Source organism: Ips typographus, linkage group LG2 (assembly GCF_016097725.1).
Source record: "Ips typographus isolate SLU linkage group LG2, UJ_Ityp_2.0, whole genome shotgun sequence".
NCBI lineage: Eukaryota > Metazoa > Arthropoda > Insecta > Coleoptera > Curculionidae > Ips > Ips typographus.
Genome location: NC_138423.1, coordinates 15,168,469 through 15,191,597, shown reverse-complemented (window position 1 = coordinate 15,191,597; position 23,129 = coordinate 15,168,469). Strand labels below are relative to the sequence as shown.

Here is a 23,129-nt window from a genome sequence, read left to right as displayed (position 1 = left end):
ATTTTACGAAAAAACAATTATCGAGATATTTGGAACCCAATTCTTTTAGTGAATGGTAAAATCAACTGATGATGCAATTCTCATCTGATAAAAGAGACCATAAGAATAACTCACTTTAAGCAGAAAAGATAGGATACCTGTCTAAAACTACGGTACTCAAGACAATGTATCAATTTTTGTTCACTTTTACTCGTTTAAATGTTTTTACAATAAGAAACAGAGTACTAATACCAAAAAGACTATGAAACAAGTTGGAACTTTTCAGGGCTGCGACGGCCGCCTTAGTGGAAAAACAAAGTCACGAAATGCTGGAGTTGATCAACGAAAAACGTAGCGAATACATGCAAGCGGAGTCACTTTTCCTAGGAGACAATGGATACAACGAAGAGGCGCAACCTTATCCAGTTCACGCACCCCCACCTGCACCTCCCGCTTTAAGCAAATTCCAGGTATGTTCAAGTTAACGGTACCTGGTCAGGTGTCATAGTCTAAATTAAATTTAGGTATACAACGACCCGGTAGAATTCTCCAACGTAGACCAAATAGCTATATCAGTTGCTCAAGAAGACCAAAAATCCTTTACCGACCTGGTGCGCCAATTGGTTGGTAGATGCGGCTCGGATATTGAAAAAGCTCGGACAATATTCAGGTGGATCACCGTGAAAAACCTGAACGCAATGTCTTTCGATGACAACCTAAGGGGCGACACTCCGATGGGGCTTCTGCGCGGCATTAAAAACGGCACCGAAAGCTATCACGTACTGTTTAAACGGTTATGCAGCTACGCAGGGTTGCACTGCGTCGTTATCAAAGGGTACTCTAAGTCAGCAGGGTATCAACCTGGGGTACGATTTGAAGATAACCGATTCAGGAACTCGTGGAATGCCGTTTACGTTGCCGGGGCCTGGAGGTTTGTGCAGTGTAATTGGGGTGCCAGACACCTGGTTAACGCTAAAGAAGCGCCTAAAGCAGGCAACAAAACCAAATCAGACAGTTTAAGGTTAGTTTTTACATCTACTGTGCAATTGGAGGAAACTAATTATCATGGTGTTTCAGATACGAGTATGATGATCATTACTTCTTGACCGATCCGAAAGAGTTTATCTACGAATTTTTCCCGTTGCAAGCCGAATGGCAATTGCTAAAGAATCCAATTTCGTTGCAGGAATTTGAAGAGTTGCCTTTTGTCCGGTCACTGTTTTTCCGTTATGGACTGTACTTTTCTGATCCAAAAACGAAAGCCGTCATGTTTACTGATTCTACAGGTAATTATAAACCGATAGCGTTTGCATTTTTTCTTAGAATAAGCCAAATAATACTTACGTTCAAATGGAGTTGTTTATATAGGGTGTTACAAATACGTTGCATTAGCATTGCTATCTCAGAAACTGTAGTTGATAGAGCTTTAGTTAAATGGAGGCAAAGTTGCGCAGTTTATTGCTAAATAGTTTGGCAAAAAAAAATTCAATAAAATTTCATTGCTTCCGGAGATATCCGACAAAAACCGAAAAACTCAGATGTCTATTTTATTTTTTTACCACTTTATATTATTAATTATTTTGTAAAATCAATGGCAGCTTCTGGAAGCAGTTTTTCATTTTTTTTTAGATATCATCATCAACTTTTCGTAGCTTTATTGTATGTTATACTTGTCAAAAAATTCTACCTAGTGTATTACGTACTTGGTACTTTAAGTTTTTGAAATAAATTAGACAATTGAAATTGATTCGTTGTCATAATGATCAAATAATTTAGTTTGATATAATTTAATAATTAGGTTCATTGCTCCTTCGAAAAAGAGGGTTTATTCAGGTCTATATTTGAAAAATTCAGTTGATGATGGTATCTAAAAAACAACCACAAACGTCGGAGCTGAAAACTAAAACTATATCTTCTTGAAGAGCATTAAAGAGTGCCTCCAGAAGGTGCCATTGATTTTCCAAAATAATCAATAATAAAGTGGTAAAAAAATTAAATATAAATTTGACTTTTTCTGTTTTTGTCAGATATCTCCAGATGTAATAAATTTTTTTTTTACCAAATTACGAGTATTTAACAATAAAATGCGCAACTTTGCCTCCATTTAACTAAATCTGTATCAACTATAGTAGAGATAGCAATGCTAATGCATCGAATTGGTAACATCCTGTATACTAAATGAAAGGAAATAACTTTTATTTTCCATAAACACACTGTATATTAATGAGCTTTCAGATTATGAATAAAAACAAGTAATTTTCCTTTAGAATTTTAGATTAGGAAATAGAATACACTTAGAAGTGTTACGAAACTTATTATATTAAGCACTCAATTAATCAAATCAATTTGTAAATAAGGAAGTAAGTTGTAATTGCTCAAGCAGAAAATTTTCTATTCTCAAAGTATGACTTAATAAGATACTTATGGCACTAATAATATATCTTCGGTTCAATCATCTATACAGCAGCTCACGCAATTTCCTGTAAAATCAATCTAATATTATTAGATACCCCATCACAGTAATATATTACATTATGGCCCGATACTTCAATAATTATACTGGACATAATTTGCTAGTTTGTATATTGTAGAATGCTAATAATTAAATAAACGCAACCATTAATTAATCTGATGGTGATTACAAGTGAACAAAACGTTGAATCTTAATCGCCTTATGACTTTGATTTCCTATGGATAAATTTGAAATATTCACTACTTTAGTATCGAAATAACAATATAAAATTAACAATTTTCAGGTGCAGCAACTGTAAAAATTGCCATGCCCTCCCATATGCAGGGTACCCTAATTTTCCACTACAATTTAAAATTCTACGACAGCGACGGTGACACGTTCGAAAATGTTTCTTTGAAAAGATTTGTCATGCAGGTAAACCCTTATCTATACGGAAAATCAACGTAAACTAGAATGACGTTATCGGTGGCAAAGTTTGCATTGTTGCTATTCTAGAGGAAAAAGAAGGTTAATGCTGATAAGTAGAGTTCGGATTGCTTTTTGTAAATAATAAAAGCAACCAACCTTTGACATCTAATGTGAACGATTTACGCAAAAACTCGTCATTTGACAGAATTTTTAATGCTTTTTTTGCTTCTTTCTTCTTTTTGTGCTTACTTGCTGCTATTTTTTGTATGGTTTTAAGTTGAATAGGCTAATTTACAATTGCAATAGCTATATTGAGATATTGAAGGCTTCTGAGAGACAAAAACATACAAATTATCTGTTTCAAAATGGGTAAGGCTCAATTTACAAATTTAAACTGACCAAATAATTTCCAAATGTTCCGAAGTAGTCTAAAAAGTGTATCCAAAACACTATAGAAGCTTCAAAATGCCCTGCAAAGTTTTACAAAATAGTCTAGAAGCTTGCAAAAGCTTTTAGAACAGTCGAAAAGCTTCCAAATCTTATCTATAGAAGCTCTCAAAATATTTCTAATACAGTCTAACAGATTTCGTATGCTTCTAGAGCAGTTTGACAGCTTCCTAAAGTTTATAGACTGATCTACAAGGTTTTAAATGGCTTAAGAACAATCTAGAACAGTGTTCTTTAAACTGTAAACACTTTCTAAATGCTCCTAAAGTAGTGAAAAAAGGCAATTTTAACTAATTATGGCATGGAGAACACGAATCTGGTGCCCGTTTTGCTGTAACCGCCGCTATTTAGTCACTGACTTAGAAATTAGGACATTTATAACAGTTTTCAAGATATGACACCCTTAAAAATTATATTTTGACAAATGACACTTTACGTTACATTTCTACCATTATCCTAAACTAACCAAGGCAGTTAAAGACAATTTTCAAAATTCAAAAAATTTATAGGTTACCCCCTTTAAAAATGTCAAAAATCTAGTTAAAGGTCGACCGAACTCAAACCGTTTTCAAAATATTTAGAAAAATGTCCGAAGAAAAGTAATCAAGTCTGACGCCCTCTAGCGGCCAAACGGGGCAAGTTAGCGGTGCCCGCTCAACGTCACGTGATAACTCTAATCATTAGCCACTTACGATCATTGAACGTGTCTATACGGTACGTTTCAAATAATCAAGTTATTCGCGATTTTTTGGAAAAATGCTCCCAAATTTTGTCAAAATGAAGGTTTTTCCTGGCCGAAAGTGGTTTTTAGTAAATATTTCGAAAACGGTTAGATTACATAAAAACTACAAGAGTGCAAAATTGTTCCTAATGGACCACTAAACCAAACTACGTAACGTTTGAACTTCAATACAGTTGCCTGTATACGGAGTGTGCACAAAATTGTTAGTGGATCATTATTTTTGCTCACCCTGTACACAATTTTTTAGATACAATTTTTTGCTCTACACCACTGAAAAGTACAGATCAAGACGATTTGTTTGAGTGGTCGAACCACCCTGAACTCCCAAAAATAACCAAGCTACAGGGTGTTAAAGTATTGAACTAATTTTCGGTAAAAAGTGCATCAAAGTAGTTTTTGGAAAATATCTCGAAAACGGTTAGAATTACAAAAAAATACTACAGAAACTCCAAAATGCTTCTCAAGCAGTCGAAAGTCTTCCAAAACAGTCTAGAAGTTTCCAAAAGAAGAACACTTTAGACTTCCAAATGACCTTCAACTAGTATAGAAGCTTTAAAAAAAATTGAAGGCAGTCTAAAAGCTTCCGTATGCTTTTAAAAGTTTCTAGAACCGTATACAAGGTTTCAAATGCCTTACAAGCAGTCCAGAACCTTCAATGTTCCTAAAGTAGTCTAAAAAGATTTCAAAACACTCCAGAAACACCAAAATGCTTCTAAAACAGCCTTTCAAGACAATCTAAAAGCTTCCAAAACATTTTATAGAACAGTCTAAAAGATTCCAAATGCTCTTCAACTAGTCCAGATGCTCCCAAAAGATATCAAAACAGTCTAAAAGGTTAAAAAAAATTCTAGAACCGTCTATAAATTTCTAAATGCTTCTCAAGCATTCCAGAACCTTCAATATGCTCTTTAAACTGTCCAAAAACCTTCCAAATGTCTCTATGTCTAAAATCTTTCGTATGCCTCTAAAGCAGTTTAAAAGCTTTAAAAAATGTCTAGAACTCAAATAAAGTAAAAATATTTGCATCTCTGAAAGAGTTTTGTGCTTTTTTACAGATTTTTATGCTTTTTTGAGGAAAATAATTTTGCATGCTTTTTTTCACGATTGTAGTGCTTTTTAATCCGGACTCTACTGATAAGGTATAGCAATCAAAGATTTCATGTGAACAGACGCCACCAACAGCAAGAACTTTTGAAATTTGTGATTCTAATTTTTAGTTTGGTTTTCCATATTGACTATCGTAGGTACTTATCAATTTGTTAATTTTTTAAGTCGGTGGTTGGCAACACTGTGGCGTTCAGGGTGCACGCACCCTGCAGCGGCGCTTTCCTGCTAGACATATTTGCTAACGCGGTTACACCCAAAGAGTACCTAACTGGAGAACCAATGAAATTCAAGAGCGTTTGTAAGTTTAAAATATGCTGCGAAGACCTGCAAACCGTAATGGTACCGCTACCCGATTGCGCAAGCGGCGAATGGGGACCCACTAAGGCTACTAGATTGTTTGGATTGGTACCGATTACTCATCAGGTTAGTTTTCGTAACACTTTGATACTTGTATAACTTTAGGAGTTTTAAGGTGCAGTAACTGTTAGATAGACATCATCATTGTAGTATACATTAAGGTCAAAATTTGTCTTTGAGAAAAGAGCATTTTTGCGCCAATTTTGGTGTTGAATTAAGCTTTTAGTGCACTAGTGTTCTGAAATTCTTATTATACGCTTATTGTAGTGCAATTACTAAACCCGGAAGTAGTTATTTACATACGATTTCTGTGCGATAGTTAAGCAGCCGAGTTAGAGACAGCAGCTCTAAAATAGAGACAATCTCAGTAAACCAAGCAGACATAATAAAGTCACTTTCCATTTCATTCATTTTCATTTGACTTTTAGGTCAATTTTGACATATAAATGAACAATTTGACTTTCGAGCTAATTATGATAAATTGACCTTTTGGAAGATACTTAACAAATGCAGAATATGTCAAGCTTCATTAAAATTGACTTGATTGTCATGAAATTTGATTGTCAAGTCAAGTTTTATATTTTCAGTTCGAAAATTGGTACATGCAAATATGAAATTTCCACCTCTGTGATCTCGAGAACAAAGCACTTGCGGACACATGTTCTCTTGAACTTTTTGCTTGATTTTGCCAGGAGAATCTTTCCTAGGCATTTGTCACAACGACTCTGAAACAGCCTGTATATTTGAGTATCATCAGCACACAAATGATATTTACAGAAAGAGAGGGTATTTGTAAAATTACAAGTATAAATGCTGTACAAAAGGGGTCCCAAGATGCTCCCCTACGGCACCCCAGTTAAAACTGGAAGTGTATCAGCTATTTGAACTGTTTGATGACTATCAGCAAGGAAAGATGCGAGAAGAGACAATGCTCCCTCTCCAAACTTTAAAATTGCAATCATAGTTTTATGATCTATCATGTCGAATGCTCTAGTATAATCGAGCAGTATGAGAACAGTAGCAAAATTTGTATCCTGAGCATCAACAATGTTGTCCGTTATATCAGATAACGCGGTAGTACACAAGTAACCTTTACGAAAACCAGATTGCTTAGGGGGTATTACACCAGAAGTTGTCACAAACTCAGCTATTTGGTTATACAGGCGACGAACGAATTTGTACGTTCTGCTCCAGATAAGGAGTTTTTGATGTTAAAAGTGGCCTTTCTAATTGGAATTGGAGGAGCCTGCCGAAGCAATGAACTAACCAAGATGACCACGCAAGATGTTGACGTTTTAGAGGACAAGCTGACTGTTACTATTCCCGACTCCAAAACCCACAAGAAACGGACGTTCGCGATAATATCTGAGGGCGAAGTCAATCCTGTGCTAATTAAAAGTAATTAAGAAGTATGCAATGTTAAGGCCAGCCCATGTTACTCACCGAAGATTGTTTCTATCATATAGAAAAGGAAAATGTACAGTACAGCCCTGCGGCATTCATTTCTTCGCTAAATTACCTCAAAAAATAACTGAGTATCTTTCACTTGAAAATCCTAATATGTATACTGGTCACTGCGTTAGAAGATCTTCGGCAAATTTTCTTGTTAATGCTGGAGGATGTATATTGGATTTACAAGAACTTGGTGGATGGGAATCAACGAAGGTTGCTAGAGGGTATCTAGAAGAAAGTGTGTCCAAGAAAGTTTCCATTGCTCGCAAAATTCAAATCGGCGATGTCTCCGGCAGTGGATTAAGCCCTAGGGAACCGGATCAAATGAGGAGGAATGCATACTCGGCCATTAATCAGCCTTCAGAAAACAGAAATATGATCGAGGACTCCAAAGGCAGTGGAAGTATCCGTTAAGTTTGAAAACTGTCAAGTGAATATTCATGAAAAGTCGTTGTAATATTATTCTATTATCGAACCTGTTGTCCTTCGTAACTAACGTATTATTAGTAACTAAGGTTTAATGAAGAAATTAGTACATTTATGATGTTGATAATTATTAATAAAGATTTCATATAAAATCCTTTTAATCTTCAATGATACGATAAAATAATTATTTTTGGTTTACAGGACGCTCTGATCTTTGCTGGTCGAGAACTAGAAATCCAATTCCGAATGTCGCGCCAATTAACCGACTTTATGGCCACTCTACACAAAAACGGAGTTGAAGAAAAACGCTTGTCCAAGTTTGTGTCGCACATCGTAACCGACGACATAGTCACATTCAACATTAGTTTCCCTGAAGAAGGCCAATATGGCCTGGACATTTACACTAGAGAAATAGCATCGTCACAGGACTTACCCGGGGAAAAACACCTGTTGACACACTGCTGCAAATACCTCATCAATTCATCAAAACGCAACTAGGTTACCTACCTTATATCTTGAATCCGGTGGAGGATTTGTACATTTGAGTGAATTAGAACTTGACAGTTTTTTGAGGCTTTCTAGCTCTAAGTCACCGAGGAACGAGTCGGTTATTCCTCTGCACAATTCTCCGTCTTAGCTTTTTAGCTCCGGTGCTTTTCAGACGTTTATCTAGTCCTAAATTGTTTATTTCCTTAAGGGTCTTAAATGCTTTTGCTAACAAATTAATGACCAAACAGAAAGGTGCTGATGACGCTGTGAAAGTTTAGTGTTTGTTACGTTATAATTGTTAAAAATGGATTAATGGTCAAGCCTAACACTTGCCTTACTCATCACAATATAGTGCAAAAGCTCTAATTTATCTTTACAATTATTGCAAAAACGTGCAATACTAAAACGAATATGTTATGAATCGATTAAAAATATTTTCGAAAAGATTATAATACATTTTTGTAGTGATTATGCTAATAATAAAATGCACGTGTTATAAATTTTATATCTTCTTGTTATCTACTATTAATTGCATTAATTTAAATACCTGCTACTATACATTTTAAGGTTGAACAATTTTGTAAATTGCGCTTATTATAAAATCACATTCCACTTAATGTACTTGCATTTACTATAGTAATAAAGTTTATTTATTAAATAAATGTTTTTTACCCTTGAAGCACATTTATTTAATAAACTGTTTTACCTTACATATTAGAAATTTTAAATCTCCTATAATTATGGAAAATTAATGAATAATAAATAAAGTTCAAATTTACTTTGTACTGTTGACTTAAATTATCTGGATGTATTTTTTATATATGTTTTATGGTATCGGAACCACATTATTGATACATCAACCAACTGTTATAAAGAAATAATACAGGGTGGTTCTCTGGGAACAGAGAATCACCATGGAAGAAGTACAAATAAGATAAATCTGACAAATTGGCTATAGCCACCAAATCCGTCAAGTCAAAATACATGGAATATGTCTAGAATTTGTTGTAGAATCGAAAAAAATACAATCTACAGGGTGATTAATTTAAAATAAGCGAGTTGGTATCTACTTCCGGTATAACCGAAACTGTCGTTATTTTGAAAATATTTTAGATTAACTGCCTCCATCGACTTTGTTATACTGCCAAATCTACTTAGAATTATGTAGTGATGAGTAAATTACCATTAAGTAATTTATTTCCTTTACCAGGACAATTTGGTAAATTACAAATCTGTGTTTCTGGCAGGTGAAATTTTGACACCGCTTTTCTCCCTGACTGTACCAAATTTTGTAGTGTTTTTTCATGATATTGGGAGGAAAATTTAATAAAAATTCCAAACGTGTGAAAACCGTAATTTTCTTACTGCAAGTAGGTTTGACGCAAGGATATTGTTGCGTGCACCAAAGAAACTACCCGTTTCAAGGGCCGTCGACCGGTTCGTTAAATAAAATACGGAAGGTCTGTACAAAACACTTTAATTTCCTGACAAAACTAGCAAAATCTAATAAAGTTTCCCGCTATCTTTTTCCCTTCTACATCCATACAATAACAACCTTGCTTAACCACACTTTTTTAGGTTGTCTTCTACTTCTCTTCTTTTCCGCCCCATTCAACCGTCTCTTATACCCAACATTTCTGACATTCTCCCACCTAAGAAACATTGCTGACAAAAAAAATGTTTCTTAAAACTAAAATTAAGCTCGTAAAGCTAAACAAACCAAAGATGGTAACTACATCAAATTTCCTATAGAACAAACACTAGTCTAAATAACGACTTGGAATCTTACTAATGCGTCCACACCTAGTTGTTTTCTCGACTTCAATGCCAACATCTTCCATCTCAGGTTCACAACTCTCCTGAGAAAGCGGTATCTGTGGGTTTTCGCATTCTGTCGAAGTCACAGGCGAATCCCCTTCAGTCTCAGTTCGAACACGAAGCTTAAAATCGCCCAACTCTGAGAGTCTTTCAGGATCACGTCCACACTCCAATGGAAATAGTCGTTGTAGCGGACGAAGTAAGCACCCTTTGATAGTCTCCACCTTGACTAAACGAATCTGCCCATCTTTTCCTGGAAGTACGTCTACAACACGTCCGATAGGCCATTCCAAACGCTTCGTATTGTCGCTGCCGATGAGTACCAACTCACCAATGTCAACTGGGCGGGTCACTTTTCCATCGCAAAATAACTTCAACTGTCCCAAGTATTCTGAACGAAAACGTTTTCGCAACATTTCACGTAAAGTCTGAAGTTTCCGTATCTTACGGCTGAATGAAGTTTTGTCGATGACGTCACAATCGGGTAATCGGTCTTCTATCTGTTCTCTTAAAAACATGAGGGGAGTCAGTGCAGTCAGATCTTGGGGATCTTCTGACAAGTAGGTGAGAGGTCTGGAGTTGACTACTGACTCGCACTCACACAATAGCGTCGATAATTCTTCATAATTGAGGCTGGCTCGTCCCAACACTCGCCTTAATATCTGTTTTAGAACACCTATTAACCTTTCCCAAAATCCGCCCCACCAGGCTGCAGTAGGGGGGTTAAACTTCCAGGTAATACGCTGGATAGCGGTTTCTCGCGTAATTCTCTCCCAATCTAATGTCGCAAAAGCATTTGCTGCTCCTAGGAAATTCGTACCGTTGTCACTGTAAACAGTATTAGGTCTTCCTCTACGCGCTACAAATCGTCGAAGTGCCTGGAGGAAACTAGAAGTGGAGAGTGAAGTCGTAAGTTCTAAATGTACGGCTCGATACACGGCGCAAGTGAATAAACAGATCCAAGCCTTCTCTCCAGTTTTGAGATACAACGGTCCCGCAAAATCTACTCCGGTCACCTCAAAAACTGCCGCATCTCGTACACGATCCATAGGTAGCGGTGGCGTTTTCGCTGACAAGTTCTTGGAGTTAAACCGGTTACAAACCACACAGTGCTTTATTACGGATCTAATGGTACGCCTTCCGTTAAGCAACCAAAATCTCTCTCGAAGGAGTGAAAGTAGACCCTGGGTTCCGACATGACATGACTTAATATGGACTTCCATGATCATACTCTTCACTATAGGATGTTTAGATGGCAACACTATGGGAAAACGAAAGTCATCGTTATCTGACCTTGTAGATATTCTGGACATGAGACGAATTAATCCTTTTTCGTCACACATGGGGGAAAAACCAATTAGTCTTGAGTCATTCAATCCAGTGAAACAGTCAGCTTGCACTAGTTTCAGGATTTGTACCTCTGCCGCGTTATGCTCGTCCGCATCAAGTTCACCATACTTCTTTGTATCTGGGCGCTTGCAATTGTTAATAAATCTCTGGATCCACCCAAACATACGTACGGTTTTGGTGTACTTCTGAAAGTAATTAAAGTGCCAAATATCGGTTTTTTCCAAATGGTTCAATGTAGTGACAAGTTTCTTTTTCTTTTCCCCATTAATCTCTTCCTCATTGGGAACTTCAACGGCAGTTGGCCAAGTAACCGGGTCGTCGTAAAGCCATCGGGGTCCCTCCCACCATTTTAAGTCAAGTAACTGCTTCGGAGAGCACCCACGGGATGGTAAGTCAGCTGGATTACACACTCCAGGTAAATGTCGCCAGTCGTCTGCCGATGTCAGCTTTCTTATCTCGTTTACGCGGTTCCACACAAACACTCCCCATTCTTCCTTTCGTTGAATCCAATGTACCACAGTGGAAGAGTCGCTCCAAAAAAAACATGGAACTTCTTGTTCAAAATTTACCACCAAGGATGAGTAAAGACGAGCGCCTATGGTGGCCGCCAACAGTTCCAGTCGAGGTATGGTCATTTTTGTAGCTGCTTTACACAGAGGCGATATCCTTGCTTTTGCACCCAACAGAAATACCGACACTTTACCGCCTCGGACAGCTCGTAGAAAGACGACACAAGCATATGCTGATTGGCTGGCGTCACAAAACGTGTGCAAACTCAATTCCTCCGCTTCGTTGGTACCAGCCATTACCCAACGAGGTATTTTAATCTGTTGCAGGTAATGCAACTCATTAATCCAACTCATCAACTTGTGAGCTAAGTCTTCAGTCACTGGTTGATCCCAGGTCAGGTCGTCCTTCCATAATTGTTGAAGCATCAGCTTCGGTATGAGCGTAGTGGGACTGACAAAACCAATTGGGTCAAAAACTTTCTGTGTCAAAGCAAGTATCTGTCGTTTAGTAAGGGCGTTCATCTCCAAAGTAACGTCTTTCATGAAACTATAATTCAAAGTAAGATAATCTCCTTTGGGGTGCCAATTCAGTCCGAGCACTGCGCAGGTTTCTTCAAAATCACCAAAATCCATTCCTCCAGTGCGCTCCCACCCTCTTAGATCAAACAGTCCTTGTTTCATGACGATTGTTGATTCTCTGATGAACTTTTCAACTCCTGCTTCTGTGGATAAGCTAACCATACAATTATCCACATAAAAACTTCGTTTCAATTTTTCCACCGTCTCACGGGTATACAGCAGATTACTACTCGACTTAGTGGAACAGCATAAATTTAAACATTGGGACAGGTGATGATCCAAAGTGGCCCCAAGAAGGAAAGGACTGCTATTCAAACCAAAAACTACTCTTCGGTGGTTGTATACGACTTCGCGTCCTTGAGAGTCTAGCCATAAAAATTTTAAGAAGTCGCGATCTGCAGTATGTACACTTATTTGCAGGAAAGCCTTACGAATGTCCGCCACTACCCCAATCCTTTTTTCTCTGAATCTCAATAACATGGAAGGGATTTGTTCTATCAGATTGGGTCCTTTTTCAAGGCAGTGGTTTAGAGCAGGTTTCTCTTTCTCATGGGCCGAAGCGTCAAAAACCGGCCTTATTTTTGTAGTTAGACTGCTCTCTTTGATGACGGGCCTGTGGGGCAGGTAATGTCCCAGAAGATGATTAACTTTGTCTGGACTAACTTTCTCGATAATTCCTTCTGCTTCCCACTCGGCAAAAATCTGTTCGTATTGATCACATAAACCGGTGGATTTCAACCTTCGAACAACAGACTCTAATCTCTTCTGTGTTAAGCTATAATTGCTGGAAAGTGGAGCATGGTCTTCTATCCATGGTAACTTGACTTCATATCGCCCTTCTGAATCGATGTGGATTGTCTGATTAAAAAGTTCCCTGGCAGCAATGGCAGCTTCTTCTTTGCTGCGTTTATCCGAGGGTTCCTTAATCCCAAGAGCTTCCAGTTCCCACAGTTGAGTAAGGGACGCGTTTTGCACGAACAAATTTAACGTCGTCATGACGGTAGTTGAACGAGCGCCATTTTTGCTTGAAACTTTTCCCATAAGTGTCCAGCCTAGTTGAGTCTCCATGGCGATCAATCCACAGGGTAACTGTTCTCGTCGTCCGGTGTACAACATGCCTATAACATCAGCCCCTAACAACAATTCTATGGGACCAGACTGCCCACTATCTGATACTTGGACGCCCAAAATGTCTAACTCATTGGTCCAAGGTCCGTAAAACACCGGTGGTACAGTTCCACAAATAGTAAGTTGATCCAGGGCTTCAAAAGTATGGGAAAATAGACCTCTACAAACAGTAATATCAAAACACTCATGTGTCACCCACATCTCTGATCCCCCAAAAAGGCAATGTACAACCTTTTCCACTCTTTTGGGTTGACAGTAAAGCTGTGTGGCAGTATCTTTCAGTATATACGACCGTTGTGAGCCAGTATCCACCAGAGCCCTAACTACTTTTGACCCTCTATCTCCTTTTATTGTCACACGCAGCGTTTGCAAAAATACTTGAGTAGACGTGTGATTAGCTAGCGTATGTTCACGAAAATGACTACCACTTGGTTCCTCCGTCGTAGTTGGTTCGCACTGCTTGTCATTTCCACCATCCTGTTTAGTAGTGGCGAGTAACTCTGAGCACATTAAAGAAACGTGTGAACGACCACATAACAAACATCTCATTCTGCCCCTACATTGTCTCGACTGGTGACCAATTTTCAAACAACGAAAACAGGCTTTATACTTAGCGGCCACTTCTTTCCGTTGTTCTAGACTCATTTTTTGGGCTTTAAAACAGGCTTCGGACAAGTGAGTACCTGAACAAAACAAACAGCGATTAATGCGACCAACCTCTGCATTTACAAGACCCAAAGCAGTTGGTTCGTTATGAAGTCTGTCTTTTCCCCGTCTTTGACCGGCATTGTCTCCTCCAGACGACCTCATACCACTTCCTAAACCAAAGCCTTCAGCTGCTAGACTAATGCGCTGCTCATTTTCCACTTCTTGCTTAAGGAAAAGCATAAGTCGCTTTAGCCGAATTTCCAACGAAAAGTCGGTTGGGTCGTCACCACTAACAGGGCTATTAAAAATAGCTGAACGTTGCCAAACCCTAAGTAAATCCTGGGGTAAACAAGACTCTATCAATGGATACAACATGGCGGAACATTTATCAGTTGTTATCCCAAGTGTCTCTAAAGCTCGCAACTGAGTTTCAATTTGGTCATATAGACTGCTTATCTCCATCTTTTGTTTAGAGGTTGTGTTGGTTAAAATCAACTTTAATAACTCCCTAACATATACCTCTATTTGGAGATCCTCCCTGCCAAATCTACTTTGCATGCTTTCTATAATTTTATAATAGTTCTCACTCATGGCCGGATAGCTCTCAACAAGTTGTCGTGCTCGACTTCCAGCTAAAGTTGCCTGGATTAAATATTCAATTTTATCATGGTTATCGATACTCTCGTCTTGGTGAACCTTTTTAAATTGAGCCCAAAAAGCCAACCAGTCTTTGATGCTACCGTCATAGTGTTTGAACTCAATACGAGGAAGTCTAAATTTACGCATACCTGTGTGGTTATCTTCAATACTCACAGTGCTTCTTCCATCAGCCCCCCTGTTATCACTACTTCCAGTTAGGGTACTAGATTCAATAACCTTGTTACATTTCAGCCTCAGTATAGTAAATTTCTTGGCATAAACATCACAGCTTTCTATATCAGCTTCCAGTTCAGCGGCTGTCGACGTTTCCAACAAAAGATCATATAGTTCACAGTCAATTTTGCTCAGACACTCGAATTTTGACTGTAACATTTCGAGGGAAGCTTGTATTAAGTCTTTGTCAGGATTTTCCGACTGTAACCCCACTTCTAGTTCATTCGCGGCTCGTGTAAACGCACTCCGGTACACGGTACGGCTTTTCTTTGTAATTTCAAGTCCCGTAGCCATAATAAACGATTTGCAAACCCGATTCAAAATCACTCAAAGTTTCGAGGTTAAAACGACAAAGTTCGAAACCCGGTAAAAGTTTACAAAACTCGACTGCAATGGTACGGATTTTCCACGCACTTTCCAGAGTAACACGGGGGTTTTCCAGCTTATTTACAGACCGAAAAAGAGTTCCACTATTTTCCACAATAAGTCCTGTCACGGTCGCCAAATGTTGTGTCGTGCACCAAAGAAACTACCCGTTTCAAGGGCCGTCGACCGGTTCGTTAAATAAAATACGGAAGGTCTGTACAAAACACTTTAATTTCCTGACAAAACTAGCAAAATCTAATAAAGTTTCCCGCTATCTTTTTCCCTTCTACATCCATACAATAACAACCTTGCTTAACCACACTTTTTTAGGTTGTCTTCTACTTCTCTTCTTTTCCGCCCCATTCAACCGTCTCTTATACCCAACATTTCTGACAGATATTAAACAGTACAGGATTGCTCGATCGGCCGATTTTGTTTCCCGGCGGCGAATGAATTCTGACGTCACGGGTGCACAATACGCTAAATATTCGCCCGAGATGCTATGTACGAGATCATATTCGTGAATGATCGACTGCAATCGCGCATCGCGCAAAACAATCGCGCAAACGCGAGAGACCCATGGTGACGTAAAAATCGTCACCGGCCCGAGCCGATACCGGCAAGATTGCGCTTATGGGATTAAGCACTCCTGTACTGTTTACCGTCCTTGGGTTTGACGAGCAATTTTGTCTATGACTGTCAAACTGTTCAAAAGTCACAAAAATCAGGGTTTCTGAGAATTATGACACGTCACGTGACTGCCTAGCTAAACTATATCTCAAAACTTTAATTCTCTTCTCAAAAACATATTATTTGTCATAATTTAAACGTGAGGTAATATAAAGAAAAGTGGCAAAAAACTAAATTTTTTTTTTAATTACAGTTTTTAATAGGTAATGTCCGCTCTCTGGTAGCTAAAATCATAATTTGACCAGTTGTCAAATTACGTCATTGTGACGTCAAAAACGCTCTGCTCACACCATGGGGCCGTGAAAACGAATACGGCCCTAACCTCTAATGTATTTGTGTGTCAACTGTCATTTTGGTTGACGTATTTCTGTAATGTTATTTTCTATTGTTTTTGTTTTTTTGAATTGACATGAAATGTCGTTAAATATTTGTTTCCTAATTTTCTTACTATCAATTTTAATAACTAATTCGAAGAAATCTTAATAATAAGCATTTTCGTGTGCTAATTTGAAAATGTTGCAAGTATTAGGTTAACCACTATTTGAGTAAACAACAACCTGTTGCTTTTACTGCCTGTGTTTTTGAAAAACTACTTCAAATCACAAACATTCCTCAAAATATTGAACTAAAATGGTTTGGAAGAAAACGGAAAACGAAAACGGTTTTTTCAGCTATATCAAGTAAGTTCAAGTTCAAGCAAGAATAGTGTTTACAAACAATTTTACAGCTCGGAAACCAATATTGAACAGTGGGACCACCCCAAGTTCTGTGATGTGAAACAGGCCATAGATGATTGTAACTATGTGGCTTATGCCAGTTATAGACTGGCTCTGAAAATTAGAGTTTTACAGAGGTGTCTGTCCAGTAAGTACATTGACCCTTGTACTGTCTTTTCAGTTTCCAGTTGTTTATTTTAGTGGAAGAAATCCCATTGTCCATTATAACTAAAGTATTTGAGAGACATAGGCTGGCTGATGCTGAAAATTCCTTAATATTAGAAACATATGACCTAGAAGCTGTTCTTTCAGATATATTTTTTACAGCTAATAAGACCAATCACACAAATATTGATATTGAGTATGCTACGGAGATTGCAATTAATTTGTTGTATAATATTTTTGATAGGTTTGAGTCTTATTAAAGCCTAGGGATTTTTAGTTGATATGATTAAAATTTTAGTTGCCGCCAAGGCAAAATTCAAGTGATTTCATGCAAAATGACACTAGGGCTTCTATGTAGCTCTGCATCAACTGATTTGCACAAATTTTTGTTTACTTTGTGTGCTGACCATAATTATTGCATCACACGTGTAAGACTCCAAGGCTTGTTAAATAGAATCCATACAGTGATGAAATATTTGCATGAAGACAGTTGCTTTGATCAAAAATCTCTGAATTGGGCTGTTGAAAAGTGTTTTCGTGATGTAAGTGCATATTTCCAGTCACTGCTTTTGTTAATTGTCTAATTGCAGTCACCTGGACTAGTGGGGATTACAGAAAGTAATTTTATCATGTGGCTCAACTCTGATGTTCTATTTTTGATGTGGTTGCCTTTGGTGTCCAAGTTAAAAGCTGCTGAAACTGGTTGACTAATTCAATTTATATCTACTAGAGGCAGCTGTGTTTAATTATTGTTTTTTTTAGTGATAAGCTCTGTAAAGTGTGCTACATGTAAAACAAGGCCCTTGTTGGGCTTAAGATACTGTTGCACTAAATGTCCAAAGTACAATCAGTGTCAAAGATGTTTTTTAACTGGGCGAATCAGTCATTCACATAAACTAACTCATGCTTTAAGAGAGTATGGCTGTGCCACTAATATTAATGTCAGTTCCTCATATTTAAGTAAATTTTGTGATATTTTATGCTTGCGGACAACCAGGGCATCTTATACTGTAGTCAGACCTATCAGGTAAGTTTTAACATAGACTAAATGATAAGTATAGACAAACAGTGGTAATGGAACTGAAAATTAATTTAAGTAAGCAGCATGAGATGGCACCACTAAACGCATATTCGCGTAATTTTAATCTTTTGAGAGTTGGAAAACATCAGTTTAAATGTGGCATTGTCTAGTTGACAAATCACATTTTTTGTTTTGTTTCAAGGCAAAAAATAACAGATTTTGTGTGTGTTTTCTTTAATTATTATGTATCACTTCCTTGTATTTTTAGTTTACTTATTTGTATTGGTTTATTTTTAATATTCATCAAGGGTTATTTTATAGTTAATACATTATGCATTCCATGTTTAATCTTAAAACAGTCACGTGACCAGTTGTACCTTAAAATGAGTCATGAGATTTAGAGTTTCAAACTGAAAAACCTTCACATAATCTTTAAAATTACATTTAATTATTGAAAATAGTCACGTGACCCGTCAAATAATATTTTGTCATTTACAGTCACGTGATATTCAGGGTTCCGTTTTGGCATTAAGATTATGAAGCATTAGATATTAAGCAAATAAGAGTCACGTGACTCTTCAAATAATATTTTTAACATCTAAAACAGTCACGTTACCTTTAGGATTCCGGTTTGACGTGAACACGTTTTTAATTGAAAATGCATTATAAAGAGAGTAAAAAGAGTCACGTGACCTTTAGAATCCGTTTTGAAGTTAAAAAAGAGTCAGGTGGACTAAAAATTAAATGCGAGTATTGAAAATCGTCACGTGACCATTTGCACATTAAAAGGAGTCACGTAATTTAAAAAATCTCAGTTCAAACTGAAAAACGGTCACGTGATTCTTTAAACATTATTTCGCTAGTTACAGTCATGTGACCTTCAGGATTTCAGTTTGACATAAAAAAAGGGTCACGTGACTTTTTAAAAAAATGTTTGATTATTGAAAATCGTTATGCGACTTTATGAAATGTAAAAAGAGTCACGTGACCTTTAAAAATATATTTTATTTTTGAAAATCGTTACGTGACCATTTGCATATTATAAGGAGTCAGGTGACTCTTCAAATAATACTTTGACATCTAAAACAGTCACGTGACCTTTAGGTTTTCGTTTTGACGTTAAAATAATTAAAAATTGTCACGTGGCCATTTGCACTGTAAAGAGGGTCACGTGTCTTTAAAAATATCAGTTTAAACTGAAAAACTATTACGTGATCCTTCAAATGACATTTAAAACTGTCATGTGACATTATAAATTCCATTTTTAATCTTAAAAGAGTCACGTGACCTTAAGGATCTGTTTTGACGTTAAAAAAGTCACACGATTTGAGAAAAAAATAGTCTAAACATAAAAACTGTCACGTGACGTTAAAAATGACATTTTAATCTTACAAATAAATACGTGATTTAGGCTGCATTCGTTTTCAAGCTCCATGGAGCGAGCAGAGCTTTTTTGACGTCACAATGTCGTAATTTGGCAAAACCATAACCAGTTGTCAAATTACGTCATTGTGACGTCAAAAAATCTCTGCTCGCTCCATGGAGCCTGAAAACGAATCCAGCCTTAGTGTATCAGTTTAAAACTAAAAAAACGGTCACGTGACCTTCAGGATTCTGTTTTGACGTTAAAAAAGAGTCCTGTGACTTTTAAAATAAATATAATCTTTATTATCGATACCTCAAACCACAAATTCTAATCTTGTTTAGTTTCCAAAATACGAATAATTTAACTCAAATTTATTTGAAAAAATCAAGCTTTCTTACGCAGTTCAGATGGGATAGCAAAAGAAAGCGGATTATAGGAAATACTGCAGAAGTTGGCAACTATGACGAGCTGTATTAGCGCCATCTCTTAGAGTTTACCTACAATTGAAGCGGCCGAAATACATTAGGAAGCCCTTGAAGCGTAAACGGCTTCCTTTTTGGGTGCCACTTTAATTACATTGCGCCGGTTGTCTGTACTTATCATTTAGTGGTTTTACTGTCTTTTTAAATCAATACTACATTCAAAATTCAAACTAAGATCTGCTTAATTCTGAAATAAAACTCACGATTTTCTCTTTATTTTCTTCTTTTTGTTAGACTTATTAAGTTAAACTTTAAAGTTTATAATTGAGCAAACAAAAACATTTTTTTAAATTTATCTTTTAGGAATTGTACGGTGATATGTTTTTAATAATGCAGTCGAACCTTCAGCTAATTTTAACTGACTTTGATGTGATTTGTTTGTTTTTTGTTGATTTGAAAGCCCTTGACTATGATGTTCTACAACTGTGGTATCTTACTACTCACATACCGCAAAAATAATTTTCTGTTTGGTTATTCCAAGCAAACAAAAACCACAATTTTTTATAAAAAAAATTCCAGTACAGCTTTGGTTTCAGAGTTCAATTTACTAGCTAAAACTTTCAGGTTTGTAACTGCCCAAATACCCAAATTGTGTTTCATGACATTTGAGTGAGTTTTCTGCCATTTTCTGTTTGCTTATTCCAGTATAATGAATACTAGGACTTTTTCAAAAAATGTTCCAGGATGATCCTAGATTTGAGGTTCAATTTACTAACCTCAGTGAAAGTTTGGGTCAAATTGTGTTTCATGACACTTGAGTGAGTTTTCCGTTTGCTTATTTCAGTCAGGATTTTTTCTAAAAATTTTCCATTACGGCCCTGGTTTTGAGGTTCAATTTACTAGTCTGCGTGAAAGTTTCAGGTCCGTAACTGCCCAAATAGTCAAATTGTGTTTCGTCACTAATATAACATAATTAGTAGGTTTAATTTCATAAGTACTTGTTCCAAGTTTGATCAATGATTTATAGACAACTTGCAAACGAAAATATAAAACCATTCCATCCACCCGAACCCATCAGTGATATTGAGCCGCTATCGACGCCCGAAGTGCAACTTCAGAACGTAATAAGACAATTAGAATCTCAAAACAGAGAATTGCAACAGTTACTGATTTTCGGAAATCACGGCGACAAAGAGATGCGCAAATACTTGGAGGAATACCGATTATTTATGGCTGGTAACATCCAGAAACTAAAAACTTTAAAGGCAAGTTTTTCAAGTCATGAATACCAGATAATTAATTGCCAATTTATTTCAGCATCAAATTAATACGTTATCGGGGCAGGAAAAGGCCGAACCAGAAATTGTAAAGAGTAATGGAAAAACTGCATCAAATTTGCGTATAGATTGCAATGGAAGTCCGTTAACCATCATGACAGATTTGGAGGATAGTGAGTGTGACGTGGCCATTGAAAAGCATGAAGCTATTAGTGAGATCTACATTGTTTTTTATTATTCATAACAAACTCTCAATCAATCAATTCTAGTGGGACACCCTAACAACAAATTAAACGTACCGAAATCTCCAGTGAAAATTTTGCATAACGACTTGGACGACGCTTTGGCTAAGTTACAGCAAATTTTGGCAAATAACTTCACAATGGACGATTCGTTGACTAACCTTGACAATACGAATTTAAAATATGCAGTGACTGAAGTTGAAGGCATGCTCACTTCCATTATAGATAATGTAGAATCTAGTAGGTGCAATTCTGCATTGGCGTTTAGGGGTAAATGTTGAGATTCTCGTGTGTACATTTGTGCAATAGAATAGGGCAATATTTTTGTATCAATTTATATTTTTGTAATAAATTATTTATAAAGTTTTGCTTGGTATTATTAAGGATTTGCTTTACAGAAATATGGAATACATTTCCATCACCTATACAAATAAAACTAGGACGATAAATTAATGAACTGACTAAAGATACTCTCTGTTCAGTGACTTCCGACTGTTGCGTCACATCCTTTATCTCATTTCATTAGACAAAGATTGACAAAAAATGTATGTTTTATAACATCCTATTACCAGCTATTGTCAGCTTGACGGATCAATTAATGTCAGGTTATTTTGACGTTTTTATCAGTTTCGTAAATAAATAATGCGAGTCGTCTTAAAAAGAGTAGTTCTGTGTTTAAAATACCTTTCAATTACAGTGAAAAGAAAGAACTCTACAGCAACACGAATGTGAACATTGGCAACATCAATATACCAACGGTAATGAATCAGGGATCTGAAGAAATCCGAGATGTGACACTTGACGAACTGAGAACAGCCCTGCGCGAAATGAAAAACAACAAAGCAACTGGCGACGATCAGATTGAAATAGAAGCTATAAAGCTATGCGGAACTTTATTGCATCAAATGCTCTGCAAGCTCTATAATGCGAGCCTGACCAGTGGCAGAACACCTTCCCAGTGGGATCGAGCAGTAATAACAATCATGCACAAGAAAGGTGATATAACAAACCTAAAAAATTATGCCAATAATTACCAAGCAAATCACAAATAAATTGGACTTCTATCAGCCACGCGAACAAGCAGGTTTCTGATCGGGATTTGGCACTAACGACCATCTCCAAGTTAATAAAGCTCTTATCGAGAAATGCATTGAATATAACAAACTCCTGGTTCTCATCTTTGTTGATTATGAAAAAGCATTTGATATGGTAAATCAACAACAAATGCTGTACGCATTAGCAGAATGCCGTATAGACTACAGATACGTTAATATCATTGAAAACGTCTATAAAAATGCCAAGGCTTGCATAAAACTACAAGACTATACTGAAGATTTTCCCATTGAAGGAGGTGTGAGACGGTGATGTTATATCTCCTAAACTTTTTACGACCCTATTGGAATACCTACATGTTTAAAAAGATCGATTTTGAGGATATAGGACTAAACACCAATGGTGAGAGACTCAACCACCTGAAATTTGCGGACGATATTGTCTTGGTTACAGACAGAATTGACGAGGCGAGGGAGATCCTCAGACGATTGAACAATGCTTGGGAAACGGCAGGTTTAAAAATCAACTTTAGTAACACCCAGTTTATGACCAACTTGGAAGTGAGTGAACGAATTTACCTGGGTTCAAGTCATATTGAACAAGTAGTCTCATATAAACATCTGGGACATGCAATTCTTATAGGCAGAGACAACCAAACCCGGGAGATAGCGCGAAGAATCGGCTTAAGTTGGGCAGCTTTTGGAAAGCTAAGCAACACTCTAAAGTCGGACATTTCAACCAGTGTGTGCTTCCTGTGCTAACGTATGGAGCAGAAACTTTAACACTAACAAAGAAAACCATAAATAAAATTCGCGTAGCACAGAGGGCCATGGAGAGAGCAATGCTGGGCATATCATTGGGGGACAGAGTCTCTAACATCAGACTTCGTCGAATGTCTGGAGTTACCAATGCAATTGACCGCATAACAACGTTAAAGTGAAACTGGACCGGATTGGCCGGACATGTGGCGAGAATGACGGACGGATGATGGACAAGGCTAATTCTGGAGTGGAGACCGCGACAAGA

General features: G+C 37.1%; 4 protein-coding genes across 5 annotated transcripts in view; 3 read left to right on the top strand and 1 right to left on the bottom strand.

The window, feature by feature from the left end:
• The window catches only part of Hil (peptidase hillarin), a 47,686-nt gene extending 39,127 nt beyond the window's left edge, over nucleotides 1–8,559 (top strand). For both annotated transcript variants that reach the window (XM_081996172.1, XM_081996173.1), the window contains exons 6-11: nucleotides 266–449; nucleotides 504–1,000; nucleotides 1,057–1,265; nucleotides 2,736–2,866; nucleotides 5,322–5,579; nucleotides 7,593–8,559. In XM_081996172.1, coding sequence (XP_081852298.1) covers nucleotides 266–449; nucleotides 504–1,000; nucleotides 1,057–1,265; nucleotides 2,736–2,866; nucleotides 5,322–5,579; nucleotides 7,593–7,889 — 1,576 coding nt within the window. In that variant the 3' untranslated portion in view covers nucleotides 7,890–8,559. The remainder of the gene's footprint in view (nucleotides 1–265; nucleotides 450–503; nucleotides 1,001–1,056; nucleotides 1,266–2,735; nucleotides 2,867–5,321; nucleotides 5,580–7,592) is intronic.
• A 1,081-nt stretch (nucleotides 8,560–9,640) lies between these two features.
• On the bottom strand, nucleotides 9,641–15,079 carry LOC145724628 (uncharacterized). The gene has a single exon (XM_081972984.1). The coding sequence runs from the start codon at nucleotides 15,077–15,079 to the stop codon at nucleotides 9,641–9,643; it is 5,439 nt and encodes a 1,812-aa protein (XP_081829110.1).
• Nucleotides 15,080–16,207: 1,128 nt separating this feature from the next.
• Nucleotides 16,208–21,414, top strand: LOC145724610 (dystrophin-like). The gene is made up of 9 exons (XM_081972961.1): nucleotides 16,208–16,521; nucleotides 16,569–16,705; nucleotides 16,759–16,966; nucleotides 17,021–17,264; nucleotides 17,313–17,424; nucleotides 17,485–17,749; nucleotides 20,559–20,796; nucleotides 20,849–21,020; nucleotides 21,078–21,414. The coding sequence occupies exons 1-9, from the start codon at nucleotides 16,472–16,474 to the stop codon at nucleotides 21,329–21,331; spliced, it is 1,680 nt and encodes a 559-aa protein (XP_081829087.1). The 5' UTR covers nucleotides 16,208–16,471; the 3' UTR covers nucleotides 21,332–21,414.
• Nucleotides 21,415–21,811: 397 nt separating this feature from the next.
• On the top strand, nucleotides 21,812–22,864 carry LOC145724627 (uncharacterized). The gene is made up of 3 exons (XM_081972983.1): nucleotides 21,812–22,046; nucleotides 22,249–22,403; nucleotides 22,472–22,864. Exons 1-3 carry the CDS (start codon nucleotides 21,812–21,814, stop codon nucleotides 22,862–22,864), a joined length of 783 nt encoding a protein of 260 aa, XP_081829109.1.
• Nucleotides 22,865–23,129: the final 265 nt, after the last annotated feature.